General features: G+C 46.5%; 1 protein-coding gene across 2 annotated transcripts in view; it reads right to left on the reverse strand.

Annotated features, from left to right (window-relative positions):
- The window catches only part of RABEP1 (rabaptin, RAB GTPase binding effector protein 1), an 88,321-nt gene that overhangs the window by 27,348 nt on the left and 36,360 nt on the right, over window positions 1-24,613 (reverse strand). For both annotated transcript variants that reach the window (XM_032840034.1, XM_032840035.1), the window contains exons 3-6: window positions 10,896-11,099; window positions 9,100-9,260; window positions 5,321-5,440; window positions 539-674 (exon numbers count right to left, since the gene is read on the reverse strand). In XM_032840034.1, coding sequence (XP_032695925.1) covers window positions 539-674; window positions 5,321-5,440; window positions 9,100-9,260; window positions 10,896-11,099 — 621 coding nt within the window. The remainder of the gene's footprint in view (window positions 1-538; window positions 675-5,320; window positions 5,441-9,099; window positions 9,261-10,895; window positions 11,100-24,613) is intronic.

Consider the following 24,613-nt stretch of genomic DNA (forward strand, 5'->3'; position numbering starts at 1 on the left):
ACCAACTTGTACTCTCTCTCTGACAAATAACTAAAATCTTAAAAAAAAAAAAAAAAAGAAAGAAAAAACTATCTTTATTTTAATGGGGAAAAGATAAGACTTCTTCCCTAGGCCAGAGGAAACAGAGTCCATTTCTGTGGAATTCCGCCACAAGGCCAGAGGTCAAAACTGTCCCTTACAAGCAGGGACGCTACGTGAGGCCGCCGGAACACACCGCCCGCCTCTGTCCACGCTCACTCTTGCTGACCCACCTCCATCAAAGTGAGTCTGGGGGCAAAAGCTGTTTAAGCAGAGCTTCTAGCCCTCTTGTCTTTCTGTCCAGAGCTCATGCCCGGAGTCCTCAAGGACAGAGGGGATGCTGACGACCCTCATATCTCGAGGGGCCCTCACGGCTCCAGCTCCTCAGGAGAACATTCGAACCACACGCGAAGCTTCAAGTGCATCACCGTTATGCTGGAGTATGGGATTTGTTACTGGTTGTAATCGGTACCGACTTTCCTTAGAGACGAGACTAGAAAGACACAGAACCCGTGCTCACCCTCATGCAATTCCTTCCGCAGCTTCTCCGCGTCCTCCTGCAGGACGGATTTCTGGGTGTTCAGAACAGCCACGTACATCTCCAGGTCAGTCCTGCAAGATTTCTCAGCTTCCAGATAATGATTCAGCTCCTTAACCTGAAACAAAACGCAGTTCTAGGAAACGAAAACCCGCGGCACTTCTGCTGCGGGTATGCTGGTAAGTTCTGGATGCGCTAGAAAATAATTGACACGTCTATTTACGTTTTATGTGCAATTTTAAAAGTTAAGTTGAACTTTTTAGTTATACTACAAACACATAGTTGCTATAGAAAAGTAGGAAAGCAACATGATTAATTGTCAGTGTTCTCCGTAATCGTATCGCCGAGTGAGTACACAACGGAGAAGACGTGTGGCAGCTTTGTCCCTCGCGTCCCAAACAGCCAGCTCTAATCTGCATTCCCAGAGCAGCATGTGCCTGGAATAATTTTGTCACATTCTCAGTAACACTGTGTCGTGCAGGGGTCTTTAAACAGTAGTTAATTCCTAAAGGTAACAAGTAGTGCCACACTCTTATAAATGTGCTTTTCTTTGACTTCTGGTGTAGTAGTTCCAAATGCCTTGAATTTATGAAAAGGGCCCATCTTCATGGACACATGTACCGGACAGAAAAAAGAGGAAGTCATGACAGGAAAAATAACTACTCTCGTACTGTGATAAACGCTAACTTGAAGGCCAGTGTGAATGTTTTTTTTAAATCACGTCTTTTAGGCGCGCCTGGGTGGCTCCGTGGGTTAAGCGTCTACCTTCAGCTCGGGTCATGATCTCAGGGTCCTGGGATTGAGTCCCGCATCAGGCTCTCTGCTCAGCAGGGAGCCTGCTTCCCCTCTCTGCCTACTTGTGATCTCTGTCAAATAAATAAATAAAATCTTTAAATAAATAAATAAATAAAATCACTTCTTTTAAAAATGCCTTGTTTCTGTTTAACTGTAATATTCAAATATTAACAAGATAGTCTAACATCTGAAATAGTTATAACCAAAATAAAACAGTCTTGCCCCATAGTGTGAATCACTTGTTTTACCCTGTCTTATATACTATCCATCCGAAATTTTGGCCATTTATGTATGTCCACATTTTCAAATGGCTATGTCTAATTTCACTTTCAAGGTTATCTTCATGCCTTTTAACTTCCTATTTCCCCCAGCGTGAACATGCCAGCTGACGTGTTTTCAGGCGTCGGTACTCCTAGACCATTAACACAAGAGGTCAGCAGTGGGCACAGGCTGAGTGGGCCGCAGTAGCCGGCACGGGACGCGCTGGGGGCTGTGAGCACCGCAGATGGGTGCGGGCCGCTGTGAGCGTGTCCCCGCGACCGCAGGGGTTGGGCACCCCACGTGAGTCTCCAACCTGACAGCAGCAGCTTAAAGCGCGAGAGTCTGCACACTCCCATGGCGGAAAAAATGTGACCCGTCTGCCCAGTGACACTTACACTCTGGAGAGGCTGCGAACGCATCCCCCTCGCTCACGCTTCCCCGACTCGCAGTGAGGCCGAGGTCTTCCCACATTCTGGGACGCCTCTCTTCCCTCCCAGCTGAACTGCTCACTCGTGTGCTTTACCGGTCTGTGCACGGCTGGCCCTCACGGACTGCGTGGCCCTGACCGACTCTGGGTACTAATTGTCAGGCACATGTGCTGAGCAGCCCACACCTTCTCTGTGCAACCTCTGCAGCATCTTTTAATAAGGAAGATTTATATTCTAGTGTAGCCAAATCTGTCCAACTTCTCTTTCCCAGTATTTCTATCTCTGATTTAAGAAGCATTTGGGGGGCACCTGGGTGGTGGTGTCCCTTAAGCATCCGACTTGCTTTCAGCTCAGGTCATGATCTCAGGATTGGGAGATCGAGCCCTATGAGCTCAGCGTGGAGTCCACCCATCCCTCTTCCTCTCCCGTCTCTCCCCCACTCGTGTTCACGTTTGTTCATGCTCCCTAAATTTAAAAAAATTTTTAAATGTTTTTCTATCCCAAATAACATCTTTTCTTAGGATCTAAAAGTTTTAAAGATTTTTCAATCTTTGGTCTTTAATTCATTGAAATTAATTTTTGGTAAGTATGAGGTAGAAAGCTAATTTCAGTTTATTCTGTATTTAAAACTACGTAGGGGAGCCTAACTCTTGATTTTGGCTCAGGTCATGATTTCAGATCATGGGATCAAGCCCCACATCAGGCTCCCTGCTCAGTGTGGAGTCAGCTTAAGACTCCCTCTCTCTCCTTCTGCCGCTCCCCCCAAACTCATACTCTCTCTCTTTAAAAAAGGGGGGGTAAAACAATTTTAAAAGGCTATTTTACTTATTTTTTTAAGTAGGCTCCACAGCCAGCATGGAGCCTGACGCGGGGCTTGAACTCATGACCCTGAGATCAAGACCTGAGCTGAGATCAAGAGTCGGGACAGTCAAGTGACTGAGCCACCCGGGCGCTCCTAAAAAGGCTATGCTTTAACAATCCCTTCCTTCCCGCAGCTGCGCAAGGCGAGCCGTCCCGTACCAAACTCTCACACACACAAGGCTCTGCTGAGCTCTCGATTCTGCTCCACTGGTCCCCTGACTGTCCCCAAACCAGGAACAAGCCATCTGAATGACAGTGGCTTCACTGTAAGTCTTAACGTCTGGTAGGCAGGGCAACCTGCCTCCTTCCAAGTTCCTTATTAAACCCCACTGTATTCAGAGTGGGATTTTTGAACTCAGATGAATTTGGGGATACACTCCCTGCGCTGTAAGACATAAGAAGCCCACTGTCTTGTCCCTGAGGGACACATATGTGCTCAGGCCTTCGTCATAGCTCTTTCCACAACGATCGTACCCACTTATGTTTAACTTTCTCAGGTACCTACAACTGGACAACGCAGAGTTGATTTTGGGTTTTTCGGTGGGGGTAGGGGGAGGAGCCGTTTGTTTTTGTTTTTATTACTATAAATGGGACTTTTTTCACCCATTACATTCTTTACTTGGATGGATTACTGGAGAATATGATTTTTTACGTTGATCTTGTTGGCACAACTTTCTTGAACTGCTGCTGAGTCTAACATCTACCGGCACATCCTCTTGCTTTTCTACACGAACAACTGTCAGCCTCACTGCCCCCATTCAGGACTGATGCCGTCTCTGCATCGGGTCTTGCTGGGTCAAAATCAAGAGTGGGACGCCTAACCGACTGAGCCACCCAGGGCCCCCCTGATCAGTCTTAATGGAAGTTTTGTCTTTCTTACCGGTTTGCCCATTTTTCCCATTACACTGACATTCTCAGTTTTTCTTTTGCTTTTCTATTTCACCGTTTCTGCTCTGCAGTACATTACTTCCCTATATTCCTGCTGTCTGTGCTACTGTCCGCCTGTCTGGAATCTGGAGTGAAACATTCAAATCACTTTAACTATTTTACCATGCCTTTTTCCATGAGGGTTTTTTTTTTTTCTGATCTCCATTTTATTTTAGTGACCATTTTACTGGAGATAATTTAATGGCCTGTGGTCAGACAGCTGAGTTCACACAACAGTATTTTTGGCATAACAACAGACTTGAGTTTACACAACAAAGTTTCTCGGCACTTCCTCTGTGACGCTGTGAAAAGCTTCATGCACCTGAACCTAACAGTTACTTTATCCGGGCAGGACCTTCCAGGCTTCACACCTGCAGACTCACATAACCCTATCAGTGGCCTTATGGGGGGTACCACTGCCCCCATTTTACAGCTGAGAAAAGCAAAGCGCAGTAAGATGTGTCAGTTGCTCAAGGTCCCCAGCTGAGCCTCCGCTACTGCAGAAAGACACAGTCTCTCTCTTACCAATCTGCTACGCCTAAGTTATTAATCAGACTGCTCAAACCCCTACATTCCTGCTCACATTTTCCTCTTCTCACATGACCACTGGCTACGATCAGCCTCACTCTCCTACCAGAACTGTGCACGTTAATTTCCCCCTTGTAACTGTCCCTCTTAGTTCACGAATTTTCAGGTGTGTCTGGTGCCCTCGAGAATGACCGTCAGGGCTCACTGATGAATTCTGAGGTGGGGGTCCCTCCATCACCACACTCCTTCCCCTACATCCTGGACGCTTCATATCACAGTTACTACATCAGCTTTCTTTCGGTTAGAATTTGGGTGGCGTGTCTTTAGATACCCCTCTATCCTCAGTCTTATCTTGCAGTTTTATTTCCAGTCTATTATAAGCAATACAAATTTAGATTTTTTTTTTAATCCCATCTACTTTAGTAGGCGATGACGTTTAGTCCCCCTTCCTACATTCCTATGCTGTGCTTTTGTTTACTACCTTTTTTGTTGTTGTTGTTTACTATCTTTTTTTCTTTCTTTCCTACTCTCTTTTAATTATCACCATTTTCAACATTCCCTCTGTATTTCCTCGGTTGTACCTTTATGGCCAACAGATGCAGCTGCACTGTAACTACGTCACCTCTACGCCATCGATTCTGGGACTCACATCAGGAAAAGAAATCAACTTCCAAGAGCTCATTTTCCTTGATAAGAAAGTGAATCAGACCAGGCCTCGCTCTGACATGAACATGAACACAACCGCAGCTCACAGAGCAGCAGGAGCACTGCTCCGGTCATCGTCTGAAACACCCATCAGGACAAAATCCTCCCCAAGCGTTTTTCTCCTTTGCATTTTAAAGAAAGCAAGATTTTAAGACACACAGTCTGAATTCCAGTTTTTACCCCCACAGTGACTCTAACTTTGCTCATGGCATTAGGTCAGGGCCCCAGGTTCAGGGAACGAGCTACAGCATCTCACGACCTTGGAGGCCTCCAGCTCTTTAACCTTGTCTTCCGCCTCTGTCAGTTTGTCCTTCAGAGCCGCAATCTCCTTCTCCATGGGCATCACCACAGACCGAAGCTTTTCGGCATCCTCTTGAGCCTACAGTTAAAAAGAATGAAATACCCTGACTTACTGGTTCACTGCTTTTCCAAGAAACGCTGACTCCTCCACTGTGAAACTCAGTACAGCGAGTGGCCTACCGGGTGCCGTGTGAGCGCCAGCTAAACGGAACCACGTCTGACTTTCCAACGTCACATGACTCTGCATCTCAAGTCATCATCACGATTTTCCCCAATGTTCCACTTAGAAACTGGGAAGTAGGAAAATGGATTCACTATAACAGATCTGATTCTTTAAATCAATTAACTGGAAAAGACCCGATATATAAAAGGAAACACACATAATACTTTCATTTTCATAATTTTAGTTACTAAATTCATGAGACCATATTTCTCACGAAATGGCTGGATGAAAGGATTGATTCATTTTTAAACATAAATACAACAACGTATTTTCTAAAATTTTGGAAAATTATGTTGCTATAAAAAAACCTTCCAACTTTGTTATTTTAAGGGGTAATTTATGTAATACTTTACTTTTGATATCTAAATGAGACAAACCCAAAGAATGACTCCTAATACTATCATATTGTTTTCTATCTTTCATTCTCAAAAACATAGATTAAAAAAGGAAATATCCATAAATTAGTAAACTGGTAAGAAACTTGATTTTCATAATATATATACATTGTATACATAATACACATTACATAAGTATACATGCATGTGATATGTGTATATAATGTATATAAGCGTATAAGTGTGTATAATGGGTGTGTGTATATATATGGGCGTATGCGTATATAATGTGTACATATATGTACGTGTATATATACACACAGAAACAAAAGTAGACTCAGAAAGTTAGCTTTTTCCCTTCTAGTGAAAATGAAAATTAACCTTATTTGTTAAATTTAAAAGAGCTCTAGTTTACCCTTAAACGTTCATGATAGGGAAAATATCATATATGCCCAAATATGCATGGAAATTTTCCCTAAAAAACATCTCTCTCAGAAAAGAGGGACTCGCTTGGTTTTCCAGTCCTTGAAGAGTCATTTCATCATTTATTTTATTTTTAACTAAGTCCTGTTTGGAAAAGACATAGGAGCTTAAAATATCTTCAGTCAAGGCTAATCTGGGATACCTACAGAGGCCTGCTGATAGAGGAGGGAAGAAACAAAGACTTTAACACAGACTGAGCTATGTGCCGATATAACGATGACCCCACACGTGTTGCATATCATTATAAACAAAACTTGTAAAGATGATTTTTTTTTAAATGGCAGAAAGGTCATTAAAAACAAGGAAAACTCAGGGCCCTCTGGTGGCTCAGTCCCCTAAGCATCTGCCTTCGGCTCAGGCATGATCCCAGGGTCCTGGGATGGAGCCCGGAGTTGGACTCCCTGCTCAGCAGGGAGCCTGCTTCTCTCTCTCCCCCTCTCCCTGCTTGTGTTCCTTCTTTCATGCTCTGTCAAATAAATAAATAAAATCTTAAAAAAAAAAAAAAAAGGAAAAACTCATTAAGGAGGGCACTTGTGGCAGTGATGAGCATAGGCGAGACACAGAAGCACCGTTCACCTGAACTAGGGTAACACTGTGTGTGAACCACACTGGAATTAAATTTTTTTTAATTTAGGGAAAAAAATACAATAACAAAAAGAAAGTGTCATCCAGATGCAATGATTTCATGGATGAAGTCGACCCATATGACTTTTTCTTTCTTTCCTCTGCTTTACTGCCAGGCTGCACCTCTAGAGCGGCACTGACCGGAAGACGGAACAGGTTTCCCTTTCACGCTTCTCTTCCAGGCCAACAGCTTGTAAGAATTTCGTACCAATTACACTTCTCATAGGCTCATTTTTTATAAACAATGAAATAAGGACATGGCCTTCCTTTATGAATTTTCTTAGAATTGTTTTTATGTCTGGGTGTTACATTTTTTTTAAGATTTTATTTATTTGACAGACAGAGATCACAAGTAGGCGGAGAGGCAGGAAGAGAGAGGGGGGAAGCAGGCTCCCCACTGAGCAGAAAGCCCAATGCAGGGCTCGATCCCAGGACCCAGAGATCATGACTTGAGCCAAAGGCAGAGGCTTAACCCACTGAGCCACCCAAGCGCCCCGGGTGTTCCATTTTATTAAACAGATTTTTAGATTTGCTTTTGAACAACAACAACAACAAGGATAATTGCAAAAACTGTCACAGTTGAGAGAAGCCACATGGCATCATGCAATGTGCTTTCGTGCAAGAGATCTTAGAACATAAAAAAGGATGTGAAGTAAAAACTGATGAGCATGGACTCGGGTTAGTAAGAACGAATTGACCCTGGTTTGTCAGTTGTGACAAACAAACTACACTGACAGCAGATCCTAGTAACGGGGGAAGTCAGGAGTGGGGCATATGGGACTCTCTACTACCTTCACAGTGTTTCTGGAAATCAAAAACCATTCTAAAAAATAAAGTTTATCTTACAAATAAAACAAATTTTAAGAACGACAAGAAGTGGCAGCTTGTGAAAATCAAGGATGTGAACGTATCAGAAGAATGAAAACCATAACGATCTCCTGTTAGGACGTGGGCTAGAACTCCCAGTGACAGCACCAGACACGGGGCCTGCCGTGGAGCACACTGTCACAGGACTAAGTGACTCTAGCGGCCACCGAGATACACTCAGGTCCTCATGGAAACGCTGAGTTACAGGCTTGTCCTGGAACAAGATGGAACGGAAAAAACCATTTTTCATGTTTGAAGCTTCTACTCGGGTTCTCAGATGACTTTTATGTTATTAGAAAAACCAAACAACCTTCTAAAAACACAAAGTGTCCTTGTATGGACTGAGGGACCAGAGGGAATGATTAATCCGAATGACATCAAAAAAACCAATTCCCGGGGCACCTGGGTGGCTCAGTGGTTAAAGCCTCTGCCTTCGGCTCAGGTCATGGTCTCAGGGTCCTGGGATCGAGTCCCGCATCAGGCTCTCTGCTCAGTGGGGAGCCTGCCTCCTCCTCCTCTCTCTCTACCTGACTCTCTGATTACCTGTGATCTGTCAAATAAATAAATTTAAAAAAAAAAAATTCCAGCCATTATTTTACATAATATGTGCCTTACAATACATGACTGTGCCTCCATTAGTAAAGGGAAAGTTCATCTAACTACACAGGCCAAAAAGCTTTCCGGCTTTCCTCTTGAGGGGGAACCCTGGCCCTCCTGCCCAGCTCAGGCACCCGCCGCACGGTGTTCAGCGTGGCAGGCGGCGCAGCCCTCGTGCGGGAACCACCGCGTGCTGGGAAAGACAGATCACCACCATCTGGTGTCCAGGTCCGGGTCAGACCCACTAACAGTCATGCGGCGCCGGCGTGCCGGACACAAGCACGAGTCCGCAGGCTCCACCAGCAAACAAGACTCCCGCCCCCGCGGAGCTCCCCCGCCAGCGGGGACAGAGAGGCAGCAACAGCACACACGACACACAGGGAAACTGTGTGTGCGACAGACAGGGAGACACGCACGCGGGGCCAGGTGACCGGCAGAGCTGCGGCGGGGACACGCGTCAGAGGCAGGAGGCTGGTGGCCGCATGGCTGTCCCGCGCGTCAGGCGAGAAAGCCCTGCACCCTGCATGCAAGCAGCCCCCGTCGCAGACCAGAGCCCCTGCGTGCGCACGCAGATCGGATGCCCCTGCAGGCGAGGACACTCCCTCGTACCTTTTTCATTTCGTTTTCCAGGTTCTCCTCCTCCTGGCCCTCGGAAAGCCGCCGCCGCAGCTCGGCAATCTCGCGCTCGGCGGACTCACGGTACTGCGCCCACTGGCCACGCTCCTGCTCCAGCCGCACGTGGAACTGGTGCTCGATGTCGCGCACGGTCTCTGCGGGAGGCACCACACAGCGTGGGTCGGGGCGCACCCACCACGGGAAGCAGGTCACACAAAACAACGAAACCCACGGTGAGATTTCTGGTTCTCTCTCCACTGACGGCTCTGAAGCTCATCTAATCCTCACGACCGGCAGGAACTGAATGTTCCCTCCCGGACGGGGAAAGCCCGGGGAAGGTCCAGCCCCGCCGGTGCCAGGCCCCACAGCAGAGCACAGCCGAGCAGGCCAGCCTCCGCCACACCTCTACGGGCACACGCAGGCTCTGGCTGCGACCCCAACAGGACCATCACCCCACCCACAGCCTGAGACGTGGGGGATAGGGATATGCATCTGCGACAGTGCCCTGGGTCTCGAGACTCTACACCAAGAGGAGTCTACACGGTCCTCATCAAATGGCTTCACTGTCAGTATAATCGTACAGCATTCCGGGAGACACACTGCTGGCGGCCACTAACTTCCATCCCTCGCTCCTGCCCCACAAAACCCCAATTCTGTTAAGATCTCAGTGGCCCAGTTTAGAAACCAGATTCTCCAGCTGCCTTTGTAGTTATGGGCAACCACGCCCCTCAGTAAACGGGACGGGTACATGCTGGAGGCTTCGAGAAAACGTTTGCTTCTCTGAGGTGGACGGAAGGTGCAGCGGCCACTTTTCAGCCGTGAGGAGGATGGTGTTGAAAGCCCTGTGCTAAGGGATGGAGAACCACGAGGACCGAAGGCCCGGGGACACGCGTGCCATCGCAGAGGCTCTAACTGGCCCAGAGTCCCTGCTTCCGGGCTGCTGCTTCTGAGGGAGGAACGGGACTCCTGCAAGGGTGAGCCACTGTTGCCGGCCGCTGTGAGGCTTACACCCATCCCGAGGGGACAGCCACCAACCTGGAGACAGGGCTCGTGTCCCCAGCCGCCTCTCAGAGCAGCAGGGCAAAAAAGACACGCAGGCCAACATGGCAGAGAAAGTCACCACTATTTCACACGCACAATATGAATGAAATGAATTTCAGGAACCCAAAGCTTCAGGGGCAACTTCCTCCGTTTCAGCCTCATCTGACCAGAGAGGCAAGAGTCACGGAGCACCAGCGCCAACAGCAGCCAGGCCAAGCCGCAGTTGCTCCCTCACCCCAGACTCAGAGGCCGGCAGCCCGGCCAGCCCGTGGACTCCGGCCCACGCCTTCCGACCTCGGAGACCACGGTGAAGGGGCACATCAAATCCCAGCTTCCCCTGAAAACGCGAACTCCCGGCCGCGCTGGACTGCACAAACAGCAGGAAGTGTCAGCAGCGACCTGAACCCCCAGGAGGTCTCCACCCCGCACACGCCCCACACATGCCCCGCGTCCACGCAGCCAGCTCCTCCCACACACCCGGCCTGGCCCCACTGCCAACCCCGGGGAAACGCAGCCCCACAGACGCCCCCATAAGCCCCCAGTCCCAAACCCGGGACAGAGGCAGATGGCAGGCCGAGGACAGCACCACGGGCCTCCCCTCGTTCCAGAGAGGATGGCGCCCCTGACGACAGCAATGCAGGAAGCCACAAGTGAGCTCAGGACCCTGCGGGATCGCCGCCCAGCCATCCGCCGTCAGCAGCGGTGAGCTCAGGAAACCACGGCACTCCCGGAACGTTCTCGGTCTTTACCTTTCATCACAGCCTGAAGCGAGGCCACCTCTTCTCTCCACTGTCTCTTCACTTCATCGATGGCTTCCTGCTTGGTGTTCTCGGAGACCGTGGCGATGGCCTTGATGTTCTCCACCTCTGCCTGGGCTTCCCACAGCTGCGTCCGCAGCTGCCCCAGGTCGTCCTGCGCCGCCTGCAACACCGCATTCTGCCTCTTCAGGTCCTCTGGGGAGAGAGGGAGAGAGGAAAGCCTTCCCGTTAGCATCTGTGTGGGTCAGGCTAGCATCCCAAGGAAGCAATAAAGCATTACACTTACGATGTTAACATTCTAGTGAGGAAATGAAGCCCTGAATTTTAAAATGTTAACTTAGAAAAAACAAGTATTTCTTTAAAAACTTATTTGAGAGAGAGCGAGAGAGAGCAGGCGCACAAGTGGGGGTTGGGGCAGGGGCAGAGGGAGAAGTAGACCCCGGCTGAGCAGGGAGCCCAATGCCAGGCTCCATCCCAGGACCCTGGGATCCTGACCTGAGCCGAAACCAAGAGCCAGACGCTCAACTGACTGTTCCTCCCAGGGGTCCCCAAAATGGAATTATTTTAATAAACATAAAAGTTAAGGTATACAGGGTATCACAAAGTCATTACTTAATTATCCAACCAGACAGTGATTAAGGCCGTAGTTCTAACGCTAAGCTGAGCCTCTTTCACCATTGGCTAATGAATGGATTTAACCTCTCTGGCCTCAGTTTCCACATCTACAAAACCGGGATTAGAAACACCCATCTCAGAAGGCTGCTTAAATGATAAGACAATCTACTGAAAATACCTAGTAGTCCAACACTTGCACAAAGTAAACATTCCAGAAACAGTTAACAGAGGAGGAAAATAGCCAGAGTACACGGTAGCCATACAAGATCAAGGATTTCTTAAAGTCAGGATGAATTTTCCCACATCTCTTGACCGCCTCTTAAGTGTTAAGTTATCTGACGTGCAAGCCCAGCTAGGGCGTGTGTTTGGCCAACCGACTCCGCACAGGGCGCGCCTGCTCCCCGTACACTTACCAACGGTCACTACTCACCACTGCTTACACTCCTTGCCAACGTCTCGGAGAGAAGCCGACGAGAGCTGTAATCTCCAGCCCCCATCGGCAGTGAGGCTGAGTATCTTTTAGACAGTTAACGCCTGCGTTTCTTCTTCAGTAATGGCCCCTGCCTGGGTCTCTAACGAACCACCTTTCCTCTGATGGAGAAGAGTATTTGACACACCCTGGTATTGACCAACCCTGCTTTTTGAGAACACTCTCCCAGCTGCTTGTCTCTTGACTTTTCCATGGCTTCCACCATCAAAGGTATGAGACACGCAGGAGAACCGTGTGTCTCTACGCGAAGTCACCGATTTCCTTTACAGACCACAGTAATGAAGTGGACGGGCCAGGACAGCAGTCTGAGGACCTAACTCTGTCACCGGCTGCCGCACGACATGAAGGAATCACACCGCGCTCAAGCCGGAGCGGCGGCAATGCTTCTTGGCATGAATTTCTAAGTACTAGAAAAAATCTAATCGAGAGACCCCTGGGTGGCTCACTCATTAACTGTCTGCCTTCACTCAGGTCACGATCCTGGGGTCCTGGAGTCAAGCCCTGCATTGGCTCCCTGCTCAGCGGGAAGCCTGCTTCTCTCTCTCTGCTGCTCCTGTTGTTTGTGCTCAACCTTTCTATCTCCCTCTCTCTCTCTCTGACATATAAATAAAATCTTTAAAAAAAATCAACTCGATAATATTAAAGGACTTTTCAACGTTATGAGGACATTAATCACTACCCAGCACAGGCAGGCCGGGTAACAGGAGAAACACTAGTCACACTCATCGTAAGTCGTGCAGAGATCTTTACTTCCACAACACCTGCTTCAACGTCAGTATCAAAACATCTTGGGGGTGCCTGGGTGGCTCAGCCGGCAAAGCGTCTGAGTCTTGGTTTCGGTTCAGGTCATGATCTCAGGGCAGAGGAATAGAGCCCCACAGGCTCTATGCTCAGTGGGGAGTCTGCCCGATGGCCTCACACACCCTCCAATAAATAAAGAAATCTTAAAAAAACCATTTTGAAACACTAGCCAGAGAAGGTGATAAGAACGTTAACTGCAGAAAGTAATGACCTGTCTGGGAGGAAAGACGGGTATGTAGGAAACAGTGATGGGTGCGTGGAAAGGACCCCGGGACCACACACATGAAGCCACAGAAGGAAAGCTGTGTGCGTAACCTCCGTGTTCTGAGTGAAATGTGAAATAAAAGAAAAAGCATTATCTTTGGAATACTTTGGTCTTTTCTGAGAGCTACAATTCTGTTAAGGCTCAAGTCTATACACTCACACCTGCTCATGCTGATTACCCCTGCTCCTTTTTATTTACTGGAAATTACCCAGACTAACATATGGTCACTATGAACAGAAAAACAACAAATACCAAACTTAAATGCTAATTTGTGGCATGTTTCCACAGGGTAAAAGCAGCACAGAGGGCCTAGAGGAAGACTAGGTCAAATTTAGTTCCTGATTTATGTATATTGAGATAAGATCTATATTATATGCTACATATTCCTTAAATATATACATTTAAATGAAGAAACAAAAAAGTTAAAACTTAGAAAAACCTACATTTTCTGTACCAAACATTTCAAATGTTTGCGATGGTACAAGTTATTATTAAAGAACAGTTATCTGGGGCGCCTGGTGGCTCAGTCGGTTAAGCTCCTGCCTTTGGCTCAGGTCATGATCCCAGGGTGCTGGGACTGAGTCTCCCATCCAGGTCCCTGCTCAGCGGGAAGCCTACTTCTCCCTCTCCCACTCCCCCTGCTTGTGTTCCCTCTCTCACTGTGTCTCTCTCTGTCCAATAAATAGATAAAATCTTAAAAAAAAAAAAAAAGGTGCACACCTTGCTTTAAAAAGAAAAACAACTAAAGAACAGTAATTTATCCATTTTGGTTCTGTATATGTAGTGATAAAGATTTTCAAATGTACTCCGAAACTCAGAATCTAGTACAACACTCTGTCACGTACCCATCACCAAGATGCACCAAGATCCAACCACACTGATTTCAGCCATTGCTTTTCTACCACGTATCTTGAAAATAAGCCCCAGAAACAACAGAACATCACCTAACATACTACAACATGCATCTCTAAAACGTGACTATGTCCTTGCACACACACAGTGCTGTCACGAGTAACACGCTGGATGTACCAGCGTCCAAGCTGTAGTAAAACCTTGTGCTCATGCGAGGGCCCGGTTACGGACGTTCTCGCCTGCAGGAGGGCTCTCTCCCACCAGAGCTGCGCAGCGCGGCCTGACACAGCAGTTCTTGTCCTATTCTGTCTACTTTTGTGCAGTTTCATAGAGACACATCGTTCTGATGATGTGGGGAGTCCTCCCCTACCAGATTCGGAAGTGACCGTTACAAGCCTTGTGCACCCGCTACGCAGCTCCCGCAAGAACAGACCGGTGGGCCATCTTGCCCCGCCCACCCACGTGCCCTCCGCAACACGCTACTATGAGACTAGCCTCAGGCATTTTAAACTGATGAACTTTATTTTTTAGAGCCATTTCTGCTCACAGCAAGACGGAGCAGAAAGTATAGAGCTCCCATACCCTCCCTGCCCCACCCCGCACAAACTCCCCTCCTGTGCACACCCTACAAACACACATTATACACGACACACCCCACGGTCTACGTGAGGCTAACTCACGATAACATGTCTCTGCCCCCGTGGATCACACACAAGAGTTCCCCGGCCTACAAGTCCTCTCTGCCCCATTCATTCCTCCTTCCCTCCCAGACCCTGGCAATCACTCATCGTTTCACTGTCTCCGCAGTCTTGCCTTTTCTGGGGTGTCCCACAGTTACAATCCAACAGCGTCCTTTTTGAGGCTGAATATTCCACTGTCTGGATGTACCAGCTTATCCGTTCACCTACTAGAGGGCATCTTGACTGCTTTTCAAGTTTGGGTAATTATTAGTCAATAACTGCATGGACAGTTTTCAATTCCCTCAGGCATATACTGAGGAGGAAAACTGTTGAATCCTATCAGGTAAGAGTAGGTTTAGTTTTTGTAAGAAACTGCCCAGCTACCTCCCAAAGCGACCATACCATTGTGTACTCCCACCAGCAACCGAAGGACGTTCCAACGGCTGCTCCTCAGCAGCAGCATTGCTGGAGGGCCAATGTTTCTCGGGCCATCACAACACGTGTGTGGTGGTACCTCATTGCCTTACTACATTCCAACTCAGAAACCATCACCACAACCGATCTGGGAACATTTCAATCCTCCCAGAGGGAAACTCAGGGCTCTTTATGACCTCCCAACTCTCTACCCCCCAGCATCAAGGAACCACTAATGGACTTTCCACCCCTGTTGACCATCTACACACCCTGGCCATTTCATAGAAATGTCATCATACATGATCCTCTGTGACTCGCTCGTCACTCGGCATGACGCTTTCAAAGCTCGACCCTGCGGTAGCATCAGGGCTTCATTCCTTTTTATGCAGGAATAATAAAAATAATATGTCCGTTCATCAGGTGCCATCTGGGCTGTTCCCCCCATTTGGATCTTCTGAATAATGCTGCTGCATGTTTCCTCTCCTGTGTATAAAGCTAGGGGTGAAATTCTGGGTCAGGTGGTAACTATGTCACCACGTTAAGAACTGGAAGACTATCTCCCGTACCTCTGGGCCATTTAACAATCCTGCTGGTAGTGTGTGAGGACACTCGGTTCTCCGCATCCTCGTCCGCACCTATTATTACCGGACTTCTTGACACGGGCATCCTGGGGCGTGAAGCGGCATCTCACCGTCACTCTGACGTGCGCTTCTCTGATCCTAAGGACACTGAGTATCTTAATCGTGTGTGTGTGTCGGCCACCTGGGCGACCTCTCTGGAGAAACGTCTACTGACCACTGTCTGTCAAATGTCAATGTCTGTCAACAGACCAGTGTCTGTTGACCATTTTCCGCTGGGCTGTCTTTGTATTACTTAGCTGTAAGGGTTCCTGATACATAGAGATAAAAGTCCCTCATCCGATACGATATTTGCAAAAATATCTCCCATCCAGTGGGCTATCTTTTCACTTCCCTGACAGTGTCCTTGGAAACACAAAAGCATTTAACTCTGATGAAGCGCGCTCTGTCTGGTTGCCTCGGCTCGCAGCATCCTACTGGAGACGGCGCTGCTCAATTCCAAGGTTGTGCGGATTGATCCCTAGGTTTTCCTGTAAGAGTTTTACAGTCTGTCTTTTAAACCCTGGTCCTTGACACACTCCAAGTGGATCTGTATACACGGGGATACCGAGATGTCTCGGCACGGTCTGTTGGAAAGATGGTCCTTCCTCACTTGGGCCATTCCGTTGTCTTGCACACAGTGGGCTGACCACGCGCGGGAGGAGGTCAGTGTCTGGATCCCAGCTCTACCTCGCGGAGCTACTACTTACACCTGTGCCAGCACCACACTGTCTCGACCACTACCACTTCGTAGCCAGTTCTGAAACCGGGCTAAGTGAGTCCTCCAACTTTGTTCTTGTTTTCCAAGAACGTTTTGGCTATTCTGGATCCCTAACACGGTTGAATAATTTGGAGGATCAGTTTGTCCACGTCTATCAAAAAGAACTGAGATGATGGAAGACACTGCATTAAATCTGTACACCCATCAGGGGGTCCCATCAATACTAAGTCTTCTGATATATGAGCATAGAATGTTTTTCCAGTTATTTAGATCGCTTTCAGTTTTTTCAACACCATTTTGAAAGTTTTCAAAGTACAAGTTTTACAATTATTTTGTTAAACTTCTTCCTAAATATATCACAAATTTTGATGCTACTATAAACAGAATTATTTCCTTAGTTCCATTTTCAGATTATTCATTGCAAGTGTATAGAAATATAATCAATTTGAACCCACAGGTGTATTAATCTTTGACAAAGCAGGAAAGAACATCAAATGGGGAAAAGAAGATCTCTTCAACCAACAGTGTTGGAAAAATTGGACAGGCACGTGCAGAAGAATGAAACTGGACCACTTCCTTACACCATACACAAAAATAAATTAAAAAATAGACCAAAGACCTAAATGTGGGACCTGAAACCATAAAAATCATAGAGAAGGACATAGGCAGTAACTTCTTTGACGTTGCTATAGCAGATTCTTTCTAGATAAGTCTCCTGATGCAAGGGAGTACAAAAGCAAAAATAAACTATTGGGGCTGTAGCAAAATAGAAAGCTTCTGCACAGCAAAGGAAACAATCAATAAAACTTAAAAGGCAACCTACAGAATGGGAGAAGATGTTTGCAAATGATGTATCTAATAAAGGGTCAGTGGCCCAAATCTATAAAGAATTTGTATAACTCAACACCCAAAACATGAATAATCCAGTTAATACATGGGCAGAAGACATGAATAGTGATTTCTCCAAGGAACACGTCCAGATGGCCATCACACACACGAAAAGATGCTCAACATCACTGGTCAGCAGGGACACGCAAACAAAACTACAAGGAGGTACCACCTCCCGCCCGTCAGAATGTCAAAGATCAACACCACAAGAAACCATGGATGCCGGCGAGGATGGGGAGAAGAGGGGGGCCCTCCTGCACTGCTGCTGGGAAAGCAAACTGGTGCAGCCGCTCTGGGCAAGTTAAAAGCAGAGCTACCCGACGACCCAGCAACTGCATTACTAGGGGTTTACCCGAAGATGCAAAATACTGATTCCAAGGGATACGCGCACCCCGTGTGTACATTAGCATTCTCTACAACAGCCAAATTATGGAAATAGCCCACATGTCCATCAGATGATGAATGGGTAAAGAAGATGCGGTGTGTGTGTGTGTGTGTGTGAGAGAGAGAGAGAGAGAGAGAGAGAGAGAGATGGAATATTACTTGGCCATAAAAAGGAAAGAAATCTTGCCATTTGCAAAGACATGGCTCAGTTACAGACTATAAGGCAAAGCAAGTCCGTCAGAGAAAGACAAATACCATCCGACTTCACTCGTATGTAGAATTTAAGAAACAAAACAAATGAGGTGTCTGGGTGGCTCAGCTGGTTAAGCGTGTGACTCAGTCTCGGCTCAGGTCTTGACCTTGGGGTGGTAAGTTCAAGTCCATGTTGGGCTCCACTTAAAAAAAAAAAAAAAGGAAAAAAAGAGAGGCAAACCACGGAACAGACTCTTAACTAAAGAGCAGGTTACGGGGGGGGAGACTGCTGGGGGACAGGTGAAGCGGGTGGTGGGGATTCGGGCGTACACTTGCAATGGGCGCCTGGCAGCGTAGCACGGTGCTGAGTCACCACACTGCGCACTCACAACTAGCATTACACTGCACGTTCGCTAACTGGAACTGAACTCAAAACTGCAGAAGAAGAAATACAACTGCATTCTGTGTACTGATCGCGTACCCTGCAACCCTGCTGAACTCCCATTACTGCTCAAATAGGCTTCCAGTGGATTCCCGTCCATCCTCCTCACGTAAGTGGAATCATACATTACTTGTCTTTCTGGCTAGTTTCACTTTGGAAGGATCATCTTCACGGCTGAAAAACGTGACCACGTCTGAATCCCATCAAACATGCTGTCAGTGCCGCGAAGTCCTGTTGTCTGAATTCTTTTTTTAACAGTTCAGCGCTTTGAGTCAAATTCCAATAAGGTGCATAAATGCTTCGACATGTGCTCTCTCTCTCAATCCATAGGTTCCCCTCCAGCTCCTTCTTCCCCTGAAGTCAATTTTATTTAGGGTTTTAAACTCTGTGGTCATAAATGAGATTGGTTTATTTGTATGCTAGCATCTGTGCTTCTTGGTTAGGTATCAGGGTTAGCCTAATTCCACGAGATGAAATGAATGGCTCTCTTTTTGTTTCTGACATAGCATATAAAAGAAACAAATTTTCCTTGTGTATTTAACAAAAATTCCCTGTGCCTGTGGCATCTTTTATAAATAAGAATTGTTTATTGACTCAGTTTTTCTTACGGTTATGCTTTATTCAAGTTTTCTATTTGAGGTGATTTTGGTAATTCATATATCCTGGGATACTATTCAACTAAATAGCCAAGACTTTTGGCACAGACATACACAGTGTTCTTATGCTTTTACAGTTCTACTCCATCAGTAATTGTCTTGTTTTTTCCAAAAGATGAGCTTTTGATTTTATTGAGCTTAACTATTAACTTTGCTTTCCATTTCATTTTCTAATTTTTTTTCTTCTTTATGTTCACTCTTTTTCTAGCTTCCAGAGCTAAACACTTAAATCATTTCTTTTTCTTTTTAAAGATTTTATTTATTTGACAGAGAGAGAGAGCAAGCACAAGCAGGGGGAGCAGCAGAGGGAGAGGGAGAAGCAGGCTCCCCACTGAACAAGGAGACCAACATAGGGCTCGATCCCAGCACCTTGGGATCATGACCTGAGCTGGAGGCAGACGCTTAACCGACTGAGCCACCCAGGGGCCCCAGATCATTTATCTTTCAATCTCTCACTGTCTTTTAGTTATTTAATTTTAATAAATGCTTTTAAACTTAAAAGCTTATTCTCTAAGTATTGTTTTAGCTGCTTTCCACAAGTATCTTCACCATATTCTCAGATATTGTGATCTCCATTGTGATTTCCTCTTTAACTTAAGACCAACAGGAATGCATTCTTAGTTCCCAAAGTTTTACAAAACACTTACATTACTGTTTAAAATCTTTAACAGAATTAGGTAAGAAAACATAAGTAGTCTTATTTTTTTTACTACGTTGAGTTCTTGAGATATATGTATACAGACCATTTTTTTGTGTTCCTTATGAATATAAAAGGAATATAAAATATAATATATATTTATATATAAATATATATTATAAAATATATATAAATATATATTTTATATACAAAATATAAAATATAATAATATGAATATAAACGGAATGAACATTTTTTGATTCCTTGGGTACGGAATTCCTAGATCAAGCTTTTTAAAATTCTGTTGCTCAAAGCTATTACATCTTACCTATTACTTGATCTAGCAATTAATACAATATTAAATAACTCCTTCCTGTGCGTCTGTTGATGTCTTCCTTTAATTCTATCAACCTTCTGTTTTACATGGCATGTCATGGGGATTTCGTTGGGTACATACAAGTTCATGATTGTCTTTTTTTTTTTTTTTAGGACTTTAATTTATTTGAGAGAGACAGAATGAATGAGAGAGAGAGAGAGAGAGCGAGCGAGCACAAGCCAGGGGGAAAAACAGAGGAAGAAGCAGACTTCCTGTGGAGCAAGGAGCCCAATGCACGGCTCAATCCCAGGATCCCCAGACCCCGGGATTGTGACCTGAGCTGAAGGCAGACGCTTAACCGACTGAGCCCCCCAGGCACCCCAGTGATGGCTCTATCTTCTCGGGAGATTGTCTCATTATGAGATAGCCTTCTACATTCCTTCAATGTGTGTTGCCGTAGGCCCCAATTTTGTTCTTACTGTTTCATTTGTTTTACTTTCTTCTTTTAAAACCTAACATGAACTATGAAGTTTTTTGGTTCTTGTTTTTACAGTCAGACTTACTGTTTCTAGGCTGGTATTGTTTCTTCTACCCTATATTCTCCCTGCATTTACTCTTCTTGCAAATGCCGTCTCTACTGGTTCTTCCGGTGATTCATGTGGCTAAGTGCTCTTAGATTCCATATACCTAAAATACCTATTGTGCTCTCGTTCTTTTTTTTTTTAAGATTTTATTTATTTGACAGAGAATCACAAGCAGGCAGAGAAGGGGGGAAGCAGGCTCCCTGCCGAGCAGAGATCCGGATGTGGGGCCCCATCCCAGGACGCTGAGATCATGACCTGAGCCGAAGGCAGAGGCTTAACCCACTGAGCCCCCCAGGCGCCCTGGTGCTCTCATTCTTGAATAACTCAGCTACATATAAAATTTGAGGTTTAGACTTACTTTTCTCTGCACCTTGAAGATATTTGTCTCCTGTAATAGATTTTGTTTATGTGGCATCTCCCAATAACCTGTTTCTTCTGTTAGCCTTCCATATTTTCTTTTCATTCTTGGTGTTCTACAGCTTATGATACATCAAAATAAGAATTTACTATTCTACAGCTTATTTACTTATCTACTTTATTTACTTATTTACTTTACTTATGTACTTATAGTAGAATTTACTATTCTACAGCTTTACTGTTCTACAGCTTATGATACATCAAAATAAGAATTTACTATACATATCTACTTGGTACTCAGTATTTATGTTAAGGACTCACTTTTTTTCTTAATCCCTGAAAAACCTCAGTTAGTAACTCCTCAAATATTTTAACCCTCCTCTGTCTTCTCCTGCAACTTTTTTTTTTTTTAAAGATTTTATTTATTTATTTGACAGAGAGAGAGATCACAAGTAGGCAGAGAGGCAGGCAGAGAGAGGAGGAAGCAGGCTCACCGCTGAGCAGAGAGCCCCATGCGGGGCTCGATCCCAGGACCCCGAGATCATGACCTGGGCCAAAGGCGGAGGCTTAACCCACTGAGCCACCCAGGTGCCCCTCCTGCAACTCTTTTTATTTTATTATTACTATTTTTTCAGATTTTATTCATTTGAGAGAGAGACACAGTGAGAGAGGGAGCACAGGCGGGGGAGTGAGAGAGGGAGAAGCAGGCTTCCCACTGAGCAGGGAGTCTGATGTGGGGCTCGATCCCAGGACCCTGGGATCATGACCACAGCAGAAGGCAGACCCTTAATGACTGAGCCCCCAGGCGCCCCACAACTCTTTTTAGAAACATGTTCAAGACTCACTGAAGCCTCTACGTCTGCTGCCCTTTGATCCTTCTCGCTCTGTCTCACTGAGAAGGGGAGCTCCCAAATACCATTTTCTAATTCACTGAAATCTGTGCCTTATCTACAGTTTAAACCATCTATCTACCTTATTTCCATTTATTTGTTGTTTCTAAGATTTCTAATGGCTTTCAATTTTATTTAATATACCTAGATTTATTTCCATATCTCAGTGTAAGGTCACAGCGCCTGAACCATAAACATCTTCCTTAACCTGGCACAGAACTACTGAAACTCTGATTGGTCAGTGCCCGGGCTTTACAGAAACTAGGCCCACAGATAAAGTCCTTCCCAACAGCCCTAGAAAATCTGTCTTCGGGTGATGAATGCGTGTTATAGCTCTACTATTTTCCTTCAAACTCCAAACTCTCTGGCCTTCTGTTTGCTGCTTCACATAACAGAGCTTCTCTTACTGCCCAAGACTGAGGATTTCCAAAACCAAACCCTGGCATAGTGCCAAGCTGTATACTGAGGTTGGCGAATCCAGAAAGCCAAACCACACACTTCTTTTCAAAGCTGAATGCTTTTTCTTCAAGTTCAGTGGAAAAGCAACAGAGCTTTCAGAAACACGAACATACCCAGTTGAAGGCAGCTGAGAAAAGGGCAGGTACCAAGGTCGGAAGGGGCAGCTGAGGGGAGTCCGAAGTCCTAACCTCTTTCAGCAGCCTTCCTCATACTGTCCCTACTTCTCCACTGGCCCTTCTCCAAACACGAGAGCCCAGCTATTACAACACCAAAGCAAATGCTGCTGCTATTGGGACAAATACAGATGTCTGGACTTCCAGAGTCACCTTGACCTAGTCTGCTGGACGCTGAAGATGTGCTGAACACGTCAAACCCATGACTTACACTGCCGCCATCTGTGACCACGAAGACCAGGTTCACATTTGCAGCAGATGCTGTACCATAAGCTGCCGCTTTAGGGGACAGCCGTACGTTTTTATTTTCATTATGACATAGGGAAACGGCCAGGACTGAAACTGAATCAACATTTACCTTTTACAGACTATGCATTTTCTTTAGAAATGACACCAAAAACTCTCAAAAGGGGTCACATTATTTCTTCTGAACTTTTGTGAAAAGTGACGTCCCCTCCACAGCCGGCTGAAGTTCGCCAGGAACTCCAGACAATGCAGATACGAACGTGCACAGATCGCTTACTAGGTCTCGGTGTCCTCACAGTAACTTGACATACCCACACTGTTTTCTGAACGAACCCACAGTTCAAGCTGTCTGGATCAGAGACTGAAAACCGCAAATGATCACGTATTTCAGAAATGAGAGGTACTTGGTCATTTTCCGTTCTGAAGAACCTTACAGGAAAGTCCATCTTATAATTTAAAAGCAGAAAATAAGAAAACAAAGGAAACCCTAACAGCTTTATTTGGGGACAGAGGAAACCAGAAAACAAAATGAACAAACTTGGGGCAAGACTAACTTGAGTTTACAGAGTAAGCCAGACCGAAAGAGCGAGCATAGGAAGGGCTGCTGGGGACCGCGGAGGAGGGGAAGGGATGCCCCAGCTAGGGTGGCGGCACGTTCACCGGTCACCAGAGGCGAGCCGTGTGCCGCCACGCACGGACATGAAAGGTACCACAGGTCCCCCGACAAGGACACACCACTGCGCCGTTCAAAGTGGTGCCTCCTCAGTTCGAGGCTGGAACAAGCTTTCTCAGGGAGCGTTAACGAAGTCACAGAGACACACGGAAGAACCAGACAGAACTTCTCATGACGCTCAACATACGTTCAAACGATAACTCTGCAAACACACAATCTGCTTCTGAAGACCATACTTTTTTGGAGATAAAACCGTAACTCAGTCACCCCAGCCTCCGCAGTGACTTGCACCGTGTGCCGTGCTGAGACAGGAGCGCCAGCATTCCCTCCGTGTGGGCCTCGAAGGAACTAGATGGAGCGGGGAGGCAGCCGCACCCCGCGACAGGCAGCAAGCCTGTGCTGTGCCGGATGCACTCCGTGAGGCCTACACAGCTCTCAAGCTTGTCTGAACACAGTTCACAGCAAAAGATGAATTTTCTATCTCACCTCCATGCACACACCTGGCTGTGTCACTGACGCAAACCGGTCCGTCCCCGTGACTCTGCTCAGCTGAGCCTTACCAGGTGTCCTGCGCCGCTGCGTCCCACTGTGCTCTCGACACCTGCCGCGCACGACCACTTACAATCTTTCCTGACCCCTCCGAGAGTGGCCGCCTATAGCCTGCAGGGAGCCTGCAGGGCAGGGTCCTCAGTGGAGCACACAGACCCCTGCGGAGTATGAGGGCAGAGTCCCCTGCCCACCTCCCTTCCCTCAACAGCGCTCTCCCACGTAACGAGACATGGCCTTCCGCCCGCCCCGCACTGTGGGTCACCACCCCATGAATAACCTCCTCTCCCGTGTCCAACCAGAGGGAGAATGTGAAGCATTAGGACTAACGATGGAAAAGCACACGGCTAACGACTGGGTAACAGGCCTGCGGCAGGTAAGGCGACTGCGAAGTCCACTTCCAACAACACCGGAGGAAGCCTGAGCGGGCTGCTGGCCGACAAACAAGAAGTACTTTCAAAGCTGAGGACTATGTGACTTAACATGTAATTCAGAGAGACCGTAAGAGAATGGAATAATCATCACTATAAAATAAACCTTCTAGGGTGCTTGGGGGGCTCAGCCAGTGAAGAACTGTCTGCCTTTGGCTCAGGTCATGATCTCAGGGTCCTGGGATGGAGCCCCACATCGGGCTCCCTGCTCAGCGGGGAGCCTGCTTCTCCCTTTCCCTCTGCCCTTGCCCTGTTCATGCTCATTCTCTCTCTCTCAAATAAATAAATAAAATCTTAAATAAAATAAAGTAAAATAAAATAAAATAAACCTTCTATTTCCATATACTTATTTATAAGACTAAGGGTACTCAGCACTCATC

This window comes from Lontra canadensis, unplaced genomic scaffold (assembly GCF_010015895.1).
Source record: "Lontra canadensis isolate GAN:19392208 unplaced genomic scaffold, GSC_riverotter_1.0 scaffold110, whole genome shotgun sequence".
Classification (NCBI taxonomy): Eukaryota; Metazoa; Chordata; class Mammalia; order Carnivora; family Mustelidae; genus Lontra; species Lontra canadensis.